At 45.2% G+C, this 21968-nt stretch overlaps 1 protein-coding gene across 1 annotated transcript in view; it reads left to right on the forward strand.

The window, feature by feature from the left end:
* Positions 1–2112: 2112 nt before the first annotated feature.
* The window catches only part of NCAM1 (neural cell adhesion molecule 1), a gene marked incomplete at its 5' end in the record, with an annotated part of 58100 nt that continues 38244 nt past the window's right edge, over positions 2113–21968 (forward strand). The window contains 11 exons of the mRNA XM_010155662.1: positions 2113–2187; positions 3721–3939; positions 4665–4808; positions 5666–5803; positions 6289–6406; positions 7661–7827; positions 8681–8823; positions 19187–19337; positions 19926–20110; positions 20439–20535; positions 20666–20836. Coding sequence (XP_010153964.1) covers positions 2113–2187; positions 3721–3939; positions 4665–4808; positions 5666–5803; positions 6289–6406; positions 7661–7827; positions 8681–8823; positions 19187–19337; positions 19926–20110; positions 20439–20535; positions 20666–20836 — 1608 coding nt within the window. The remainder of the gene's footprint in view (positions 2188–3720; positions 3940–4664; positions 4809–5665; positions 5804–6288; positions 6407–7660; positions 7828–8680; positions 8824–19186; positions 19338–19925; positions 20111–20438; positions 20536–20665; positions 20837–21968) is intronic.

Here is a 21968-nt window from a genome sequence, read left to right on the forward strand (position 1 = left end):
TTGAATCTTGGCTGGATTGTTCCTGTTTACTGTAGGCTCCTGAGCTGTGCTTAGGTATTGGGGTAGGAGACTTGTCCTACTTAGCTGTAGAGAGAGGTTGGTTATTCTTGAAAGCCCAACTTTTAATTTAGATATCAAAATACAGGTTCAGAAGCTGAACTTTGGACTTCTATTGTCAATGTTGGCCTTTTTGACGTTCAGGGTGAAGGTGAGAAGGCTTTGACAGCAGCTATTATCGATTAGGAGAGCCTCCGAACCTCAACAAACATTTAACTGTTCAGCCAAGAGCTCTAGATGTGCCTTAATAGTTCTCATTTAGGTGAGACTAAGGATTTTTTTGTTCCGTAAATTTATTTATTTATGCCTTATTGTTATTCTGGAGTATTTGCATCACTGCACACTGCTGCAGCTGCTGCCCAAAGATGTTAATTGAGTTTGTAATATTGTCTATGCTCAAATCTAGTTCCATTGTAATGCAGAAGGATAAATGTTTTAGTACTGCAAAGCAGAAATCTGGTCTGGAGAGATTCAGAGATCTGGATTTGAGACGCTTAAGATGTCCTTTTTTTTGTACCTTTGCACTCATTCCATACATCAGAGGCCTTCCCAGGAAGAGCATCCCAGAGCATGATTCCAAATGTAAAATTCAGATGTTGGAAAGATTTGTAGAGAAACAACAACAACAAAAAGGAGCCTATAGAATTAGGCTGTTTAGTCCTCACTGTGTTGAACCTAATAAACCTTTAGCCTCTCTTATTTTATTTGACTCTTCGTACTTGCAGTGCCGATTGGGATGGAATTGTATTGAAGTCGTATAGCTGAGAGAAATTAGATTACCAGAAGTGAAACAGGCTGAATGCAGGAGCTGAAAGGGCAATGTGTACTTCACTGAAAAGTACAGGGGAGGTGAGAGAGTACCCTCAGACAAGACATGTCAGTTAAATAGAGACGTCCAAAGGGAAACTGAAAACATCTGAGAATCATTGTGATTTTCTTTCAGCAACTGTATCCTCCAATACTCTCTGATGTATTGTCTAACTTGGATTATTTTGAAGGTAGTCCTTTGAGGCTGTGCTGGGTTCAGTTGTAGGGAGCACGGAAGGTACAGTATCTTTCAGTGACTCCAGGTTCCCTCATTTCCAGACATGCATGTAATAGATGCTTCCCTCAGGTCCATGGAACATCTATTCCGTCTTTGCTGCCAAAACGCCTTCAGTCTGTTATTTAAAAATAAAATTAAATAAAATTTACAGAAAAAAAAATCAAGAAAACAATGCTAAAAGACAAATCACTGATGACATTCCATGAAGAATGAATTCCATGAGCAGAGAGTGGGAAGAGACCAAAGTATTGCTGATATTTTTGTCTCTGCAGTGGGAGGGAGTTAGGTGAAATGTGCCTGGATGAACCTGGAAGCGAGTCTCAGCCCATACTGTGAAGGCAGAAATCACAAACTGTCAGTAGTCCTGATCAGTATGCACACTGGAGGAAATATCTTTCCTCATTCAGGTATGCTCTGTCTGCCATATCCGATGTGCTGGCTGTTTGGACTAGTTTTCTGGAAGATCAGAGTAGGAAATCAAGGAAGACAAAGGCCCCAGATTATGCCAGTGACTCCCACTCTGCATTTGTGGTGGTTGGTAACTGGGGCTTGTATGAATATAGTATCGTCAGGAGCAGCAAGAAGTCTCCAAAACAAAGATAAGTTGTGTTTGCTGCCAGGATGGGCCTTCGAGCCAGTTCCAGTTTGACTTCAGAGGAGTCCTTACAGGCTGCTTGATGCTCTGGTGTGCACACCAAGTGTGGTCCCTAGTGTTGCAGTGTGGTAGAGGTTTGGTTGTAAATCGACCCTTTCTGTCATTCTGCATGGTTTTATGAAGGCTGGAAGCAACTCTGTATGTTGGCTTCTTTGGGGTGCTCGGGGGTCCAGGGCACTCTGTGTTGAGGTAAATACTGATAAAGAGCAACGCTTAGGAAGCCAAGAACTGTCCGCTCTGTACTCTTGCAGTGGATGAGTAAGGGAGCCGCGGGGATTGGAAGGGTGGCAAAGCTTTTTTGCTGAAGATGACTCCTGTTGTCTAACCCTCTTGTGCGTGCTCATTTCTCTTCCAGCCTCTTTACAAGTGGACATTGTCCCAAGCCAGGGGGAGATCAGCGTTGGAGAATCTAAGTTCTTCTTATGTCAAGGTGAGTGATGGCTTATGGCATCAGTTCTCTCCATCTGGATTTGCTGGGAAGGTCAATCAACATATTAATTCTGGCATAAAAGCTCTGGCGCCAGGTCTAGCTGCAAGATCTCTTCCTCCTTCTTTTTCATAGGCTCTTGTGGTTTATAAGACTGAGTAGCAAAGGCAACACGTGCTGCTTACGGGAAGCAGTAAATGCGTTCTTCCTTGCGAGCTGTCAACAGAAAGCAGCTCCAGCAAACACATTTTTAAAATGGAAGCACAGGGTACTGAGGTCTTGTCTCTAAGCTTGAGCAGTAGCCAAAACAATGGCACTTTGCGTCATTCCATAGCTCTTTGGTCTTTTGAATTTTGTATTAAGCCTGTTGTTTTTCCAAATAATTTTTCTAATCAAGTGCTAACAGCAGTAATAGGAGTGCTAGGTGACTTGAGAGTTGTTACTTCTGCAACTAAGGATTTTAATGCTGCTGAAAACCTGCGTTTCTTGTGACAGAATTTACTGTTTCTTCAGACAACCAGCTGTGCCTGGCTCTTCTCCTGCGCAATGTGGTGCGGTGCTGACACAAGCTGTGTGCCCCCCCAAAGTGGGTCCTACAATTTCATGGTATTTTCCAAATTAGCATCCACGTGTCCTCTTCAGAGATTCTCCTGAAAGCAGCTGGCCTGGTTTCTGATGGGAGGAATTAGGATGTTGGAGCACTGACATGATAGCATCCTGATGCATAATGCAGAGCAAATAGGTGCTAGAGTGAACTCTGGGAGCAAAATGCCATCAAAGCACATACTTCCTCATAATACTTCCTCAGGAACGTACTGACTGGGACAAGTAATGAGGTCGTATGATCTAGGACTGCTTAACTGCAGAGTAATTTGTTAATGCCAGTGCTTTAAAAATGAAAGTAGACTTTGAGCATGTGCTGTTGTGATGATATTTGTGTTCAGAAAACTGTGGGATTAGTTAAAGCCCCTCCAATAATGGTTTGTCCCAAATAACAAAGACACACTGCGGAATGCAGAAATGTGAGCTGCAAGAAAGGCACAGCCTGGAACCACTAAATAACAATTCTGACTTATACTGGCTGTAGAAGGTGGTTTTGTCTGATTAATGCCAGAACTGCTGCTGAGCGATGGCACCGTTCTGGTATGCAAAGTGGCGCAGCCTGTAAATACAGGTATCGATTGAAAACATGGTGGAGCTGAAGCAGGAAGATTTTTTTTTTTTTTTTTCTCTCAGGCTGATCTGTGTAGTTGAGGGACTGGGACAAGGGATCCCTGGATGCACAGATTGTGATTCTGAGCTAAAATGAGTGTACCCCTTTAGATTATAAAACCAACCTAATATAATTTTTGCAGGACAGCAGCTTACCTTTCACAGTGCTGTGAGAGAGAGTTTTCTTTGCTTGCTTCTCACGTACCAGCAGCCCTTCCCCTGGGTTAGTCTTCCGCATAATGCTACTGGTTGTATTTAATTCCCCCCGTGCAGATTTCCTGGGGACTCATTTCAATTTGCTCTCTTCTCTTTTATTGTCCCTAGTGGCAGGGGAGGCCAAATACAAAGACATTTCCTGGTTTTCCCCTAATGGTGAGAAGCTGACGCCGAACCAGCAGCACATCTCAGTGGTGCGAAATGACGACTTCTCCTCCACCCTCACCATCTACAATGCCAACATCGACGATGCTGGCATCTATAAATGTGTTGTCAATAGCGTGGAGGAGGGAGACTCCGAGGCCACCGTCAATGTGAAAATTTTCCGTAAGAGAGCGGCTCCGAGACTGTTGTCTGGTCTACCTTGTATATGTATGAGGCAAGATCACCCAGGGAGGCAACCAGTATACCTTCCTGGAAAAAGGCTGTTTTTAAAGGGGAGGAAGGAGTGTGAAGAGAAAGAGGATGTTAAGAAGATGTAGCCTTCTCCTTTCTTGGCTTTGAGGGGAAAGTGGGAACTAGGACCTTGGCCTGCCAGGGCATTACTAAGTTCTTAATGCCTAGGTTATTCCAAAAGACGGGAGAGCAAGGTGTAGAAGGAGAAGATGGTGAAGCATCATAAATGTCTGGGAGGAGTAAGCAGAGAGCAGCCTTTGTGGATGACAGACATGCTGTGAGCTAAGACTAGTTTTCAGTAAAAAGGATCACACATTCAGAGGGGTTATAATAAGCCATCAACATGTTGTCCAGCAGAGCCATGATAGCAGCTCCTCCCCTTCTTGCCAGGAAACTCAGCAGTTCCAAGTTCACACTTTCCCTCTGCAGTGTGGACAAATTGGTGAGCTACGTGGAGTATTGACTTGGCCCACTGATAGCCCTGGTGGGGCAGGGTTGCATGGAGTCAGGCACACCTTTATCCTCTCCTTGGAACATGAGGGCTGCTAGAGAACATGTCCTCTGGGGTTTGTTTGCTTTCCTCAGGCTTGAGTCAGGAGCACAGCTTCAAGTGAACTGAGAAAACTGCAGTGACTCTCTACTCCCATTGTTTTCAGAAAAGCTGATGTTCAAGAATGCTCCCACTCCTCAGGAATTCAAGGAAGGGGATGATGCTGTGATTGTGTGTGATGTGGTCAGCTCACTGCCTCCTACCATCATCTGGAAGCACAAAGGCAGGGATGTTATCCTAAAAAAAGATGGTAAGGCACAAGATGTGTCTTGGTGCTTGTTCATTCGGGGGTCAAATGTCCATCTCCTGCCAGGGCTTAAAATCAGGCTCACACAAGGGGTTCAGGAGAATAAAATGGTGGCGGTCAGAGGGAGGAGAGAAGGAATTTGTACCTAACATTTATGTGAATTTAGTTATTTAAGGTGCTGTCATTTGGCAATGGTAGGACAATAATGTTCCTACAGTAGTGACCATCCGGCTTTGACACTGGAATAGGCTAAGGAATGCTAGAAAAAATTCCAGGTAAAAGAAATGCCATCAGACAGAAAAGCTGCATGTTGTGACTCCTCTTCAGTCTTCTGAAGGAAAAGGGGCTAAAAGCTCCTTGCAAGAGCCTTTCCCTTTCTTTCAAAGTGCTGCAGACTGTCATGCTGAGGGGCGTTTTACTGACAGAGGGGACTCGGAGCCCTAACTCCAGCTGAGCATTCATGCCTCAGCTGTTTCTCATGTCTGCTTGTCGCAGGCACAAGGGAACTGTAAGGCCTGAGCTCTGCCAGACTCTGGCAAGAAGGGCACGTTTCAAATTGCTTGTTGTCTGATACTGATTAAACGTAAATGTGTTTGTGTGTCTGTATTTATCTGTTTATCTCCCTGCGTGTGCTTAAGGTATAAAACACCAGAGCAGTTTTCCTGCTACCCACATCTGGTTTCTGTCTTGGCAATGTCAGATCCAGTTACAGCAGTGTCTCCATTAAATGATGGAAAGGGAAATTTTATTTCAGTAAGCCTTGTCATGAGCCAGAAAGTGCAAGGAGAGGATAAGAACCTGTTACCTGCAGTGAGCTTTCCTGAGGATCCTTGGATGAACCTGCCTTTTGTCTTTTCTAGTTCGATTTATAGTCCTGTCCAACAACTACCTGCAGATCCGGGGAATCAAGAAAACAGATGAAGGGACATACCGCTGTGAGGGCCGGATCTTGGCTCGTGGAGAGATCAACTTCAAAGATATTCAGGTCATCGTAAACGGTGAGCAGCTTAGAGTGAGGCTAGCATGGGGGCAGGACAGGTAGCATCTGTACTCCAGGCTGCTGTTGGAAATGTTACTTTAGATTCGCACTCGGGATGTACCATCAGCTTACTGATCTTTCTCTGCTGTGTCAAATCAAAGTCTGTGAAATTGACTGCTTACCAGATGTTTACAGGAAACTGATGTCAAGACAAACCTTAAATGTCTCATGACTTGGAGGTATTTATCACTCACAAGTGATTTTGTCCGCAATGCTGATTCCCTTTGTGTCTTCCCACCCCCTGTCCTTCCTTCCCTGTGCTGATTGCTTTGGAGAGCTCGTGCATCAAACCTGTTGATTGAAACCTGCAGGTGATGGCATAAGGGTTGGAATTACTAGTGCCATCTGTGTGCCTTGCAGAGATTTACAGTGAGTCTTTTGAGTCTCACTCTTGCTCACGCCTTCTGTCCTTTCTAACTGGAATGTGGATTCCTTCTCTTCTAGTACCTCCTTCTGTGCGTGCCAGGCAGAGCACTATGAATGCCACTGCCAACCTCAGCCAGTCTGTCACCTTAGCATGTGATGCTGATGGTTTTCCTGAGCCAACCATGACGTGGACAAAGTAAGATGCTGTGTGTGATGTCCTGATTGTGTGTGAGCATGGCTATTTTCTCCAAGGCCTTGAAAACCAGGCTGAAGGGAAAGCAACATTTTAATTGGAATAAGAGCAATTATTTTCTTCTCACAAGAGAAAGAATGGCCTCATAACGGAAATAGGGTTAGCTTCTGTTGTGGGTTAGCACTGGTAGGCAGCTAAGCACCACACAGCCACTCATTACACCACCCCCGAGTGGGATGGGGAGGAGAATCAGAAGGGTAAAATCCCCAAACTCACTGGTTGTCATAAAGACAATTTCATAGATAAAGTAAAAGCTGTGCATGCAAGCAAAGCAAAATAAGAAGTTCATTCACTGTCTCGTTGGCAGACAGGTGTTTAGCCAGGTCAGCTGGCCCTCCTGTATCACCTCCCAGCTTCTTGTGCACCCCCAGCCTAATTGCTGTCAGGGCAGTGTGAGAAGCAGAAAACCCTTCGACGTTGTGTGTATTCAGCAGCAGCTAAAACATCATTGTGTCGGGTAACCGTGACAGTTACCGATGCTGTTTTGGATGCAAACCCAAAGCATAGCACCATATGAGTTACTGTGAAGAAAAATAACTCTCTCACAGCCAAACCCACTACAGCTTCCTGGAAAAACACGAATAACAGTTAAAAGAGCAATTTTTCATTGTCCTATTGCCTCCTTTGTCAAGCTGCCAATAGAGATGAAGCTTCCTGATGACTAAATCTGTCCTGTGAGCCAGTTTATTATCACTGGTGGGGAAACGTAGGCAAAAGTGGATGCTGTCACTTGTATTTGCCATGCCGTGAGATCCGCATCCAAAGTCTGTCTCTTACTGTCAGGCAGTGATCCAGACTTCAGGTATACTGTTCTTGAAATTGTGTAGCCTTTGGTGAAAGTTCTGAGGACAAGTTGTAATGTTGAAAAAGCCGCTGACAACTTGGAATACTTCCTTGATATGCAAGGACGGAAACGACCTTCAGTGGTGGTTATAGCTCTTGCATATGGGCAATGATGTGTGTCAGGACGTGAAAGGTTCAGCTGCCAAGAGGCCTAAGGCAGGGAGGGATTAGGAATAGAGCAAGCTGTAAACTTTGTATCTCATAGGGAAAAGAAAAGGTGGTGTTCCCTCTCAACCTGAGGAGTTTCAGCGTAGTCACAGTTCTAGCATTAACAAGAAGCCTTAAAAAATAAAAACCAAACCCTGTGATTGCTTCTGCTCCCCAACACAGCCAAGTGTGCTTTGTGCCCTGCAGAGATGGAGAGCCAATAGAAGAGACAGATGAAGAGAAATACAGTTTTAACTACGACAGGTCTGAGCTCATCATCAAGAAGGTGGATAAGAGTGACGAGTCAGAATACATCTGCATTGCTGAGAACAAGGCTGGCGAGCAGGATGCCACCATTCATCTCAAAGTCTTTGGTAAACATGCTGTTCACGTCCCCCTTTTCCAACCCATTTGGCTGTTGGTAGCTCCTTGGTGCAAGCGTGAAGTAACCTGCTTTTCCCAGTTAACATCTGATGTGGCTTATCCAGAGCTGCTTCTTTCCCGTGTAATGCTGGGCCCCTCTACCGTCATGCCGGGCAAAATAGATTCTATGTATGTGTCTGAAACAGATGCCAACTCCATTCTGCTTCCTCTCAGTCCTGTGCAGAGTGTGGTGTCAGATTCACATGCTACTTTTAAAATGTCTTGGAGGCCCAGGGGGCTGAAATCTAATCCAGCCAAAGCTGCTATTAAAAGGGCTTTAGCACTTCAGTGGGACTTGGTATAACCTGGACAGGGAGGTGAATTCCGTCTCACCACTGTGTGAATGAACTCAAGCTTGCAGGAATGAATCGGCAGTGTCCCTACTTTCTGTGAATCTGGGAGTGTTAAGGATATATACTTCTCCTTGGCCCATCCTTCTGCAGTCTCTTGACAAAGCTGCTTATCAAAAGGCTAATTTGGGGCAGAGAAAGTACACTGAGGTGGAAGACAGCTGATAACCCCAGGGACTGATCATTTGTACGCTATTAAGGGTTCTGTTTCAGATATACCCTCTTCTAGCCCTCTCTTACAAGCCTCAGCTGTAAGCCTGTGTAGAAAAGGTGGACTAGTTTTGCAGGGAGGTATTGTCTTCTCACATGTCACTCTGCTCCCCTTCCCCATATGGCAGCCACCTTGTACTAGCGCAAAAACCTCTTGCCCCAGCGTTGCTTGTTTCAAACGCTGCTAGTGAGGGCAAGCTTCAGTCTGAGGACCAGCTGAATGAAGGTTGCTTTTTCTTTTCAGCAAAACCCAAAATCACCTATGTGGAGAATAAAACAGCCATGGAGCTGGAGGATCAAATTACGCTGACCTGTGAGGCATCAGGGGACCCAATCCCTTCCATCACTTGGAGGACTTCCACCCGGAACATCAGCAATGAAGAGAAGGTATAACCCTTGGCAAAACCTTGGTCTCACTTGCTGGGATCAGTGCAGCTTGTATCTGCCTGCCTCTGCTGATCCAGAATGCGCGATAGCTGCATGCAGATGCACATGGAAATCATGGTGATTCCCCTCTCGGTAGTGAGAACACGTGCAGTCCTGCGCAGACTGTCTTCTAAAGGGTCAGCTCCCCAGCTGCAGTGATGCCATAGGTGTCCTTCTGCACAAAGAGCTGTCTCCGTTTATAACAGCTGAGGATGTGCTCTTTAATTCCTCCTGGTATCATTCCGAGCTGGATGAATTTGGAAAGCAGTGAGCCCTGGAGCCTTTTCTGAGCAGTTTCCAAAGGCACCTACAGTGCAGGAAGCTTGTGAAAGGGTTTTTCCCTTTCTGTTTCCAAGCTGAGAGGTGGGAATGAGCACCCTGATTCCAGTGTTGTCCATGCTGTCGTCATGACAATGATATGATCTGGGAGGGTGGCAGATGGAGAGGGGTGAGGTGTTGTCTCTCAAAGATGCAGTGGACCAAAATGAACCTGTTAATTCCTTCTTGCCTTTCTGTATTGTATTCTAATACTGCATGTAGCTGAAGCACAAAAGCCTGGCTGCCTTTGTGTTCACCTGCTTTGTTGATCACATCAGTACCATTTTGTTCTTAAAAGGCAAAAATAATTAGCAGTTTTTCTTTTAGAAAAGAGCGCTGTTGTGGGTTTTTTGTTTGTTTGGGTTTTTTTTTTGTGGTGGTGTGATTTGTTTTTTTTATTGGCCACAATTCCCATTAACTAGACAAGATAATGATGTACCGTATTACTGCAGATATTTCATGATGGTTGCATAAGGTGATCAGGAGGCATAGTTTAGAGCTGAAGAAACTCTAGGCAGAAGTTGGAGTTAGGAGTTGTTGCTTCTCAATAATCCCCTGACAGGATGCCTCAAGGCCCAGCTAACTTGGATGTACCAGTGGTTCTGACTCAGTGTGAAGGCAGCAGTTGGTAGACTATGGAAGTCTTAAAGCAACAGAGGTATCCACTGTCAGTCATACCCACAGCTGCCATTCCGCACTACAGCCTCCTAAATGAGCTTTTTTAATTGCCTCCATGATGTCAGCTCTTCACCATGTTGTTAATGTGTAACTTATTTATCAGGGTGCCAAAGTTTTCCAGCCTTAATTCTTTCTTAACATCTGTTGGATTTGAGGGATTTACACTGGCCCTGTGATGTTTAGAGAGAGATTTCCATGGCCTTCAAAAGCTCTTGGTTTGGGCTCGCCCTACAGACTGACTGGGGAACCAGTCTTGACAGGATAAGGTTATTCATGGTTCTTGTCTCTGTCTAGAAGAGCAGTGGGAGGAGCTGAGTGCTCCAGTGCTTCTAGCACTGGAGTTTGGATCACGGCCATGGAAAAGAGCTTGGACAGGGAGAATATAAACATTGAAATAACACTAAATCAAGGCAAGTCATTAGGGGAGCCTGTTTGCAGAGACTCCCATCTGTCCAGCCCAGTTAAGCTAATAAAATCTCAGTGGCAAAACTGCTAACCATTTTTGAGACTCATGCTGTTTGATGCTGTGAGGTTGGTGATCAATATTAAGGATAAGGTTAATACTCTGATCATTTATTATACAGACTGGGGGAAACATCAAAGGTTTGATGTACTACCATGCATCTAATGTACTGGTTCAAACCTTCAGGGCAGAGATATTTTTATTTTCTATCGTATACCATGCACTTTCTAGGCGGGATTTTATGTTTTTGTGTGTCTGTTTTGGTTTATTACTGTTTCCCATTCTCTATCTTGTGCTCTAAGTTTAGGTGAATGATACACATGTCCAGAAAATCCTCAGGTCAAAATAGCTCTGATAAACATTCTGTTACATGTGCAACCAAAGGCATATATTCAGTTTACTAGTCACTTACTGTCTCTGGGATAGCACAGGGAAATAGATGGTCTTTGATGTGGCACAAACAGTATTATTTTTTAAATTATCAAGCCCTACTTTTTAATACACATTAAATACTTGGATGCACCCATCTTCCTACAAGCATGACCAGCAGGTTGAGGGAGGTGATTCTTCTCCTCTACTCTGCTCTCATGAGACCCCACCTGGAGTTCTGCCTCCAGCTCTGGGGCCCCTGACATCAGAAGGACATGGACCTGTTAGAGCAAGTCCAGAGGAAGCCACGGAGATGCTCAGAGGGCTAGAGCCCCTCTGCTATGGGGACAGGCTGGGAGAGTTTGGCTTGTTCAGCCTGGAGAAGAGAAGGCTCTGGGGAGACCTTATAGCCCCTTCCAGTACCTGAAGGGGCGACAAGGAAGCTGGGGGGGACTTTTTACAAGGGCCTGTAGTGACAGGACAAGGGGGAACGGGGTTAAATTGAAAGTGGGGAGGGTTAGATCCGATATCAGGAAGAAGTTCTTCCCGGAGAGGGTGGGGAGGCACTGGAACAGGTTGCCCAGAGAAGCTGTGGATGCCCCATCCCTGGAAGTGTCCAAGGCCAGGCTGGATGAGGCTTGGAGCAACCTGGTCTAGTGGAAGGTGTCCCTGCCCCTGGCAGGGGTGTTGGAACTGGATGGTCTTTAAGGTCCCTTCCAACCCAAACCATTCTGTGGTTCTGTGTTGTTTACTTTTGTAGTCGTATTTCGGTCTGGATTTTGAAAAGTCTAGAGGTGCTTTAACTCCCATGAACATTTGGTACTTCAGAAAAACCTACCCAACCCCCCAAAGAAACGAACAAAATCCCTCTCTGGCTTACAGGTTTTTTCCCCCTTAGCCTTTGTCCACGATCAGAGACAGCCTGATGTGTGGCCAAGGGGCAGGAGGTGCTATAGCCCAAACACCGAGCTTGACAGTGCCACAATTATGTCAACATTCCCACGCTGAGAGACCTGTTGATATCCTAGCAGGCATAGCAAAAGATTATTCTCTCTATGGCTATGCCTACATAGCATGGCACCCCTTGGACAAACAATCTTTTGCTTTGAGGATGGTCTGCAATGGTAAGGTGCCATGACAGTGCTCTAGCAAAATCGGATGATTAGCAGCTGTATGCCAGCAGAGGTTAGCAGACCGAACTTCCAGATACTGGCATGAGGGAAGCTTCCTCTTACTCGTAAGCTGGCAGCTTACATTCTACTGCCTTGCAGAGAGTGCAGGTAGAATTAACATCAACAGCAAATTCTTTATATGTGGTTTACTTCGGTTGTGAGTGCAGGTACCTGCTACTTAGGATCAACTTTTGCCCTGTCAGTCTGAGATTCTTGCCTGTTGCTAATGCAGGGCATAGCAGGAACTAACAGGCCTGGGAAGTCAGCAACATGATTTGAAATTGTCTGTCTTTATCTTTCCTTAGGTGTTTATTGCTGTGCCATCGTAGGGAGGAGGGATGTTTTCTCTTTGAATGATCCCAGGCGTAAAGCTGATCAAGCCCGTATGCCGTATCACCTCCAGTGTGTTTCATGCCCTTTTGAGACATGTTTCTTCTATTGCTCTAGCAGAATGTGATTCAGGAAATATAGTTTTGCTCTGTTGTGTATTGGTGTATACAAGTTGTACAGTTTTAGTGCAGACAGGAGGATGTTTCCTGGCAGACTTTGGATGAGGCAGTCACTAGCTACTCTTATGCACCCTTCCATGAAACAGTTTTGGAGAGGGTCCTAGGTTTCTTACCTAGCAGTATAGCTGTAGCCCTGTGTGTGAGGAGTGGGAGGGGTAACAGGGCATGCTTTCATGCAGGCCTTGTACCATCTTGCAGAGCTGGCAGCCTAGCTGCGGTGTAGCATCTCACTGAGTACTGCTGTCCAGCCTCCCATGCTCACTGTCTAGGCCTGCATCACATTACCGTTTTCTCCGTGGCAAGTCAAAAATGAAGTGAACGTTTTGTTACTGGAATGAAGGATCCAAGTAATAGATCAGTTCTGGTATTCCTCCTCCTTCATCCGAAGTACAGTTTAACCTGTATGGTGTCACTGGGCCTTTTCCACCAAGGCTGTCCCACAAGGTTCTATGTTCCTGAAGTAGGAAAATGCAGAAGTCTGACTTCTGAGTGGATCAGAGTTTGAGAGGCCCCTTTAGCAGGTGGCTGTTTGTCTGACTAACAGATATCCTTTTGCTCACCCCTCTGACAGGTGAATTACAGTGCTGTGTAGTGCTGCCATGAGAATAGTCCAGTGCATCCTTCCACTTAATTTTCTGGGTTACTGTTACTGACCAGGGGCCTCTGTCAACTCTGTGTTGTTGGCAGCCAAAGCAAATAGAAGAACTTGGGTGAAGTAGATAAGAATCAAATACTCTGCTGATGCAAATGAGCATTGTCGAAACACCTTTAGCAAAGTGCTTCTAGATGGCGATAGAGCAGATCTACCACTTTGAAATTTAACTTAATTGCCTGACTATTTTATTTTTAAGTGGACAGTATGGTTTGAATACAATCCCTGGTCTTAAATTTGTGTGGTACTTTGTATCTCATGAGATGTACATGGGAATATTTCTGGATTTAATGTTCCAGGGAGTAAACTAGATAGGCAGTTCCCAGGCACTCGCTTGTAGCTGAAGATGCTCCCATTTAACTTTTGCTTCTGAAAGGAAGGGATGATGCTAGCATGCATGAGACTCTTGGTTTCCCGCTCTATCCCCTGCACAGTGCTGAGTAGAGCTTGTGTATCTCTTTGTCTTGGTGAGGAAGAGTTAGTATGAAGTTCTCGGGATGGAGAATGTGTTTCTGCCTGGTTTTCCCCATGCCCATGAGTGCCATTAGCAGGCTAGCTGGGAACAATACAACTTTGAAGGAACTTGTGCACAACAGGATATACATACATATTAGTGATGGGAATGTCCTAGCCCATGCAGTTGTTGGTGAGCTTCTCTTCAGGTGTCTTCACCTCAGGCCTCTAGTTACAAGCTAATAACTTGTTTTTATCCAAGACGTTCTAAAATGTGGCTGTCTGTACCATATGTTAATACTTCAGTCTCACAACGTTCACTAGAAGCACTGTGGAAACAGTGCTATGGTTTTTTTTGATTCTCATTTCCTAAGCTTTCATCTCCGTGTCTGTAATGTCGTTCTTGTGTATGCTGTTACACCCGCACGTCAGCAGTGCTTGTGCCTCACGTTCAGTAATGCCATCATGGCTGCGATATTAGCAGGTGATTTTTGACTCCTGAACTGAAATTATCAAGTTCCAATTGCAATAGATGCCAGAAGAAAAATATTTGAAAGATAAATTATAGAGGAAAACCAGAACCCAGCAACTTTGGTCTTTCTGAACCACAGTGAATATGAGCCACACTGTTGGTGGCTTTCTCTGAATGGGGAATGTATGCTTATTGGTAAGGCTTGTGCATGTTTTGCTGCCTGTTGTTTGGTTATCCTGAGCCTAGTAAGGATTGGGTGCACACATCTCTGAACATAACGACCTGGAGTTTATCAGCTGGAGGTACAAGGTTCTGCCTTGCTGCCTCCTGTCCAGTGAGTTTGTACTATTCCCGTGCTCCGCAGCTCAAGGTCTCCTACTCCCAGCACAGTATGCATGTAAAAGCGTGTACAACTGCATGATCGCATTAACAATATGAATATTAATGCTTATTGGTGTGCGCGGGTGGCTGACAAAGCGGTGTTAGAAAACCAGGTCCTTAACTATCTTTGCCATGTAGTGACCGAGGCGATTGGCATCACTCCCTCAGTATGCTGGGAACAGATGGTGAGATGTGGCAAGGGAAATAATTCACTTGGTATGGAAAACCAGAAGCAGTCTTTAGGTATCATTAGCATTTTCTCAGTCATTTCAAGACCAATTTGTAGGGTATTAAATTTTAAATGCAAATCTAGATGGAGGTTATATTGGGAAATGGAAATTGTGATCATCCCACGCGCATGAGAGACAGCTCGGAGCCTGCATGTGCACAGAACGCAGTGTGGTGCGTGCGCTGTGATACCCAAAAGGAACCTTTGATAAACTTTTATTGCTTTTTTTCTGTCGTTGTGTTCTATATCTGTTCTCTCCAGGCTTCGTGGACCCGGCCCGAGAAACAAGAGGTATAAGATTACCAGACCTTTAGCAAACTTCTTAGTTTTTTGGTTTTGTTGTTTTTAAGCATTACAGATTAACAAATCTCTAGTCCAGTAACCACGCCAACTAAACCAGCATTAATAATATGAACAAGTTAATTATCAGTGCATAAAAGAAACAGCTTATAGAGTTAGAAGTTGCTTGGCATGTAGCAGTGCGTTTTTGGATGAGCAAACTAGCTGTGTTGGGAGTGAGTAATTCTGGTTGTCACTTAAAGACAATTAAAAATCAAAGCAAATGTAAAATCTGACAAACATTGTTTTCACTGTTTTATTCTGTGCTACCAGTGTGAATCATCTCTCTCTTCTAGAGTTTGGAGAATTAGCAACAGCATGTATTCTGTGAAAATATTTTTTTCCCCGAGATAGCCTCTTCTGCTCCAGCCAACTCATCTGTTTGCTCATGGTACTCTTTGACTTTCTCCTAAAGGACAACTGCATCATGTTCCATTTCAAAGTCAATCTGGCACAAGTTATGTTTCTCCAGAAAGTGCTCCAAATTGCTAAATTATTATTGGCCTTTGATTTGCAAGGGTCAGTGAGGGGGTCTGGGATAATGCAGGAACTCAGTTTGGTGCCAGTGTGGTTTGTTGCAGTTTTATTTCGCATTCAGTATTGTATTTTAAAAATAATAACAATGTGTCTTTACATGCACCTGCCTTGCAGTATTCTTGCTTCAGAATGGAACAGAAAGTGTGTTTCCAAGCAAGTAATAGGGGTCAGATAAAGAACAAAATTAGCTATCAGAACTGAGTGATTTGTATTTGCATTTTTAGCATCACCTTTGTGGAGGCTCTGGGTATCCTGATTTATTGTTTATTTTCTAAGTTGTCTTAAACCATAGAGACTGGTGTGGCCTAGGAAAAGTGAACCTCTAACTTAAGCACCATCCGCCTTTGTTGCACATGGGGCTGAGAAAACAGGGCACATTCTTGCTTCACAGTAATTTGTTGGAATAGATGAAATCGTGGCGAGCGAAAGCATTGGACTTTCAGACCAGTTTGTGTTGAAGAATGTGGGATTTGAGTAGTTGCATCTCTTCAGACCTCATCTTAATTCCTATTACAGTGGTCTTTGTCTCCCCTCCGTCCCCCCTCAGTGTTTTCACTGTTCTCTCTGTCTCAGGCTCCTCATTAATATGAGCACTAACACTATTAAGCTTACTGTCTCTGAATTTCTTACTGTCTCTGTGTCTTAAAATGTCCATGTGGGGTTCTGCCCAATATTGCTGAAGCTTACTGTTTCGGCCCTTGTAGACATATCTGTAAAACAGCTAGCAGGGGTCGCTTAGCATTGTGTGCCAGCAGCAGGGAGTTCAGCTCTGGGGAAGCTGAGTGAACGCTTGGCATTGAGTTTTCGCTCTTACTGATGCAGTAGCTGATTTGAAGTGAGGAAGTCTCCATGAGCTTCAGTCACAGAAGCCTATATGGGTGTTAAATCTTGCTTTTCTTGGTTTGGAGGCACAATTGCAGTCGGCTGCTTCTTCCTTTTTAACCACCATCAGCTCTACTTATTACAGCCCATAATGTTTGCTATTCTGGCCCCGCATATCCTGGAGAATTGTTGAAAGTCCTGTTAGCAGCATATGCTAACAACACCCCCACCCCTTATCACCAATGGATGCTAAAATAACCTCAATTACAAGAAGTATTACACCACAAACTGGTGATGCCTTTCTCGTAAGGATGAATTACTGCACCCGTACAAATATTAGGAGCTGCAGATGACTTCTGGTTAGTGCTGTGCAAGCACAGAGCTAGGGAAGACCACTCACCTTCCTTCACTGGAATTTGTAGCTGTGGTCAGGATTTCTGGGTGCTGTTTGGTAATCGTGTCTGTTGTGGAAAGCGGGTGAGGAGAAGATACGACTGTATGAAGTCATGGATACTTGTTTGAGAAAGAACTGAAAAAAACCAAAAGGGTGGGGGGAAGAGGGTGGTAAATGTGTTTCTTCCTTCACTCCTCTTCCCCTTTGGCACTGAAGTATTGAAATCTGGGCCAGCTTTGTACGTAGTGACTCTATGCCGCGTGGCGTTTTCAGAACTGGGAGAAACACACCTGCATGTATCTTGGGATACATTGCAGTAATTGGTGATACAGAGAACCATCATTCCCTTTTCTGCTGAGTGGCAGTAGCTATGGCATGAGTTACTGCCTGTCTCCCTTAGGTTGTCTCCCCATTACTATGAAGGACTTTGGTACCCAAAATCCCCAAAATCAGAGAGGCTAGGTAAAGGGATTACAGGTGTCTACATCTGGCTCACAAGTTTCTGCCTATCCTGTGTCTCTAACAGCTAGGAATTGTTTGCCTCTGTTGGTGTGAAGTGAATAAAGAAAACTAGTAGCATTCTTCTTGAGTAGATATTTTACTCTTCTTTGTAGTATTTTTCCTGATCTTTCTTTTTACTTGTGCCTGTTGCATTAAGAAACAGAGCTTCATCTTCAGACTCGGTTGCATTACTTGTACGGTTATGACTGCCTAGCATTCTTTGGTTTGTATTAAATCTTGACGAGTGGGGAAATGGCAGGTGACACAGGATCTAAAATTACCTTTGCTGTAGTGGTCACGTGCTGGTATTTTGCCATGTTTATACTCTTGCCTGCTAGTGGGGTCATAGAGACAAGTATTAAAAACATTTGCCCAACTCATACGCTAAAAGAAGCTGGGAGTCTGGAGATCTAGAGCCTTGACATTTATGGATCTACTGCAGTAGTTTCAGAAGTGAGCTGGGTTTTGGAGTCAAAATCTCAAGTCAGACAAAAAGATAACAACGTTGTCAGCCAGTAAAGAAAGATAAAAGCAGAATTTGCTTGTGTAAGAAACCGCAGTGGACTGATGTTGCGTTAAGTGATCATTCCCTGGTTCTAGGAACGATAGACACGACACCACGTGTACGTGAAGTAAAGAACTGTTCCCAGCAACACAAGGGGGCAAGCACAGGAGGGGGAGTGGAGTTTGTAACTTGTGGCAATGGCCAGGGATTGCAATAGTCCTGCGTGCAGGGTAGAAGAGAGAAGAAAAATACATAGAATAGGTTTTGTGTCGTCAAAGGATACTGGTTTTGTACATATGACACTTGACTAGCTTAAATGAACTACTCTTCAGAATTAACAGAGGTAATCAGATTTTCTTGTAGTAACTTCATCAGTCTTGGAGATTGAGACCTCTAGCTCAGAACAGAAAGAGGCTTCAGGCCCAGAGGATCTGACCACTTGAGATACTAGAGATGTACTTGGCTACAGCTCAGTGCATTTGGCTGTTGAATATCCTCAGGCTTCTTATTCGTAATCTCAGTACTTGTCGTGTATCTTGTAAGAAAATCGATGCTCATTAAGTGTGGCAGGGGTGGGGGACAATTTGTTCGCTTGTGCCACTTTGGGAACTAGATGAGAGAGTTGGCGCTTTAAAGCGAGCTTCCAGGCTGGAGCACGTGCACCGAGAGCTTGCACAAGGGCCAGGGTGGAGGGAGGAGTCCGTGGCCTTAGGTACTTTGTGTATTAAGAGAGCACAGAGTGATGTGGGATGGGATTGCCGGGTGGCTGCAATCCCGTTGAGCAAATGGTAGCCTGGTTCTACATTCCTTGCCTCTGTCCTTGACCTCCCCACGCTTTCTTGCACGTGGGAGCAATTTCTAACCTGGCATGTAACCAGTGCGTATTGCTCTAGAATTTTCTTGAGGCATCACAAGATCTTGAGGCAGGGCTGTTGCTAGAAGGGTAGTGGTTTCCTTGCCCTGTTCACTGTACCTTGCTCTCTTCAGTGCCACGTTCCAGTGGAAGGTCTGAGCTTTCATCTTGCCTGATTCAGCCCTGACGTCTGGATCTGTTCTCATTAATGCCATTTCAAGGACTTTGAAATAAAACAAGCATCAGTGAGAGCAGGGTGCGGCCCGAATTCTGTGCATGGAAACACAGTGGCTGCTGGGGAGGTTTTCTACAGGAACATGCTGGCAAAAAAATTTAACCAGACCTGGATCTCCAAGTTCTTATTCTGCGAAGAAGCTTGACTATCCAGCTGTCCTCAGCTGGATATAGTAACATCTGATACTTTGCCCCTTCATTTCATTTTTTTTCCTCTCCTGAGTGCTTTGAATCACTGCAGTTGGCCCTGTGTGACAAGGAATAATCTTGTTGCTTTTGGAAATGCCTCTCTGTGCCCATGATTTCACCTGGCCTCAGGTGATCACTTGAGTACTGAGCGCTGGAGGGTTGGTGTGAGGTAGACTTGCATTTGTTCCCATCCCTTTAGTCTGTACCACAGGCTCAGAGTTCAGCCTCTAACTCTCTTTTCCTTTTCCTGCCAGACCTTGGATGGGCGCATCATAGTACGTAGCCATGCCCGGGTGTCATCCCTGACTCTCAAAGAAATTCAGTACACAGATGCCGGAGAATATGTATGCACAGCCAGCAACACCATCGGGCAGGACTCCCAAGCCATGTACCTCGAAGTGCAGTGTAAGAAGTGGAGGATGTGGTGGGGCGGGTGTTTATGTGTTTAGAGGGGGGACTGTTTTGATTTCCTTTTCCTGTGTCGACACTGAGGCACCCATGGCTAGGGAAATGTGTGTTGTTTAGGTAGGAGGGCATGGGAAGAAACTCAGCCTGAAATAATTTCGTTGGAGACGTGTTGCCGTGTGCATACGTGCAAATGTTTGCGCTAGCTGTCTCCAGCTGGGATACTGTTTGCATCTTGGGAAAACGATGGGCCGTGAATCTGCCTCAGCCCTATTTGTTGGGTGCATCAGAGTTCTTCCTTGGGGAACTTCCTGGTGTGCACTTCCCTAGATGAATAGCATGCTTTCTGCTCCTCGTCCCATGCTGCGTGAGGAGCAGACTTTGGGATTGAGTAGGTTTCCTTCTTACATCCTGCAGCAGAAGACACTACCCGTACTCTAGATTGTGAAGACAGTTCCCATTTCCTGTATTAGATTCCCTTCCCCATGTTGAAATGGACCCCAGCCAAGGCATCCCTAAAGTGATGACTAGGCTACCTCAGGAAATTTTCTGGCTCAAATTGTTTTCACAAATGTGTCTGTCTTTCAGATGCCCCCAAGCTTCAGGGCCCTGTGGCTGTCTATACCTGGGAAGGGAATCAAGTGAACATCACCTGTGAGGTATTTGCTTACCCCAGTGCTGTCATCTCCTGGTTCCGGGATGGACAGCTGCTTCCCAGCTCAAACTACAGCAACATCAAGATCTACAACACTCCATCAGCAAGCTACCTGGAGGTGAGGAAAAGCAAGGAGGGGAGAAGGCATATGCAGCCAGGAAGGCTCAGTGCTCTCAAATAATTTATGTTGCTGACACTGAAGGAGTTAAGTCTTTTTTTCAGGACACCCTGTTGGTAGACGAGAAGCGTAGTGTTTCTGGCACATAAATGCTAAGAACATCAACCACCCCCTCCCTGCCTTTGACTTTCTGCCCACTGCAGTTCTCCCCCCTGTAGACAGCCCTCTGATTGTTAACATGTGTACTTTATTGTGGCTTCTCTCTGAGTGCATTCACAGAGTGCAAAGGGTTTTCTGATCCGAGCATGAGCCTTGATTCCTTCCACAGGTGACACCAGACTCTGAAAATGATTTTGGGAACTATAACTGCACTGCTGTGAACCGCATTGGCCAGGAGTCCTCGGAGTTCATTCTTGTGCAGGCAGGTGAGCATCCCAGGCAGTGAGAAGGTGACAAGGGTGTGTTGGATATTCCCAGATTTCTGCTTTCTTTGCCACTGGAGCTTGTTTACCCGCTGTCTTCTGTATTACTAGTTGTTTTCCCTTCCTCCCCCAGATACTCCGTCCTCTCCTTCCATTGACAGAGTGGAGCCCTATTCCAGTACTGCCCAAGTGGAATTTGATGAGCCTGAAGCTACCGGCGGGGTGCCCATCCTCAAGTACAAAGCAGAGTGGAGGGCACTGGGCGAGGGAGAATGGCATTCGAGGCTGTATGATGCAAAAGAAGGTAGGATGATAAAACAAGATGCTGCCTCCCCCACCTGCATCTCAAAGACTTTCTTTCCTTTAGTGGAAAACCACAGTGGAGGGTTCCATAGCTTTGCAATTTCAGCTCGTGTATTAAGGCCTCAGACAAGGTCTTAAAAACTTGATTTGCAGTGACACCTTGAATTTTTTCGTTGGAAATGAGGGCCCCACTGTGCTGATAGCCCTATGCGTATGACAGGGCACCGGCCTTCTGCACCTACAGTGTGTGTTGTAGCACTGTGTTCATCTCTATCCCTTCCTTGTTTGCACCATCCTGTTTGAATAAGGTGAAGAACTCTGTGATATCGAGTGAGGTTTCACTTGCTGACTGTGTGCTTCCTGCAGAAGGTTTTCAAGCCTCTTTGGTTACCCTCAGTTCCCCTTGGAACATAAACCCTCCTATTCCAGAAAAAAATGTCTAACTCCCATTACACCTTGTCTCATTATAGCAATTCATAGGAATACACACTGTTTACAATGTATCCTTAAGTCAGTAATCCAGAGGAATTTTGAGTTGAGAGGACTATGAAGAGTTCTATTTCAGAGCTGAATCTTCCACTGCCATTCCTGGCTGGAACTGAAATTCTTCTTTTAGGACCCTACTGGAATGATGTGATCATAGCTGGAGTCAGGTTGATTCTTCTCTTTTCTCCCTTTGTGTCTGTGCAGGAAAAACAGAGCTTATTTCTTTCTTTATATCACGATGATCCCACAGCAGGCTCTTTCCTTCTCTTACGTTGTGTCTGACCCTCCTTATAGACTGTTAAAGGAGAGAGATGGGTTTCTCTCCTGCTAAAGGTTTTCTTTCAGTTGGACCATGTAGCCCTATAGATGAGCAGCTCTAGGTGGTACATCTGCTACATTCAGAGCCCCACATGGTAGTGGTCTTGAGGCGCATTATTAGGGGAGCTCCTTGGCACAGGCCTGCTACCTTCCCTTGAGAGAGGCTGTGGCAGTACACCCCTCTAACCAGCTGGTTGACGCTGCTCTGGTAGCTCTGGTCTTTCCTTTTGTTTGCCCTGTTTACGTGAGTCTGGGCCCGGAGGAATGCTCTGTCACACGGGGTGAGCATGGCAAAAGCATGTGAAAAAGGGTATGTATAGTTGACTTAA

This window comes from Eurypyga helias, unplaced genomic scaffold, assembly GCF_000690775.1.
Source record: "Eurypyga helias isolate BGI_N326 unplaced genomic scaffold, ASM69077v1 scaffold7647, whole genome shotgun sequence".
NCBI classification, from domain to species: domain Eukaryota; kingdom Metazoa; phylum Chordata; class Aves; order Eurypygiformes; family Eurypygidae; genus Eurypyga; species Eurypyga helias.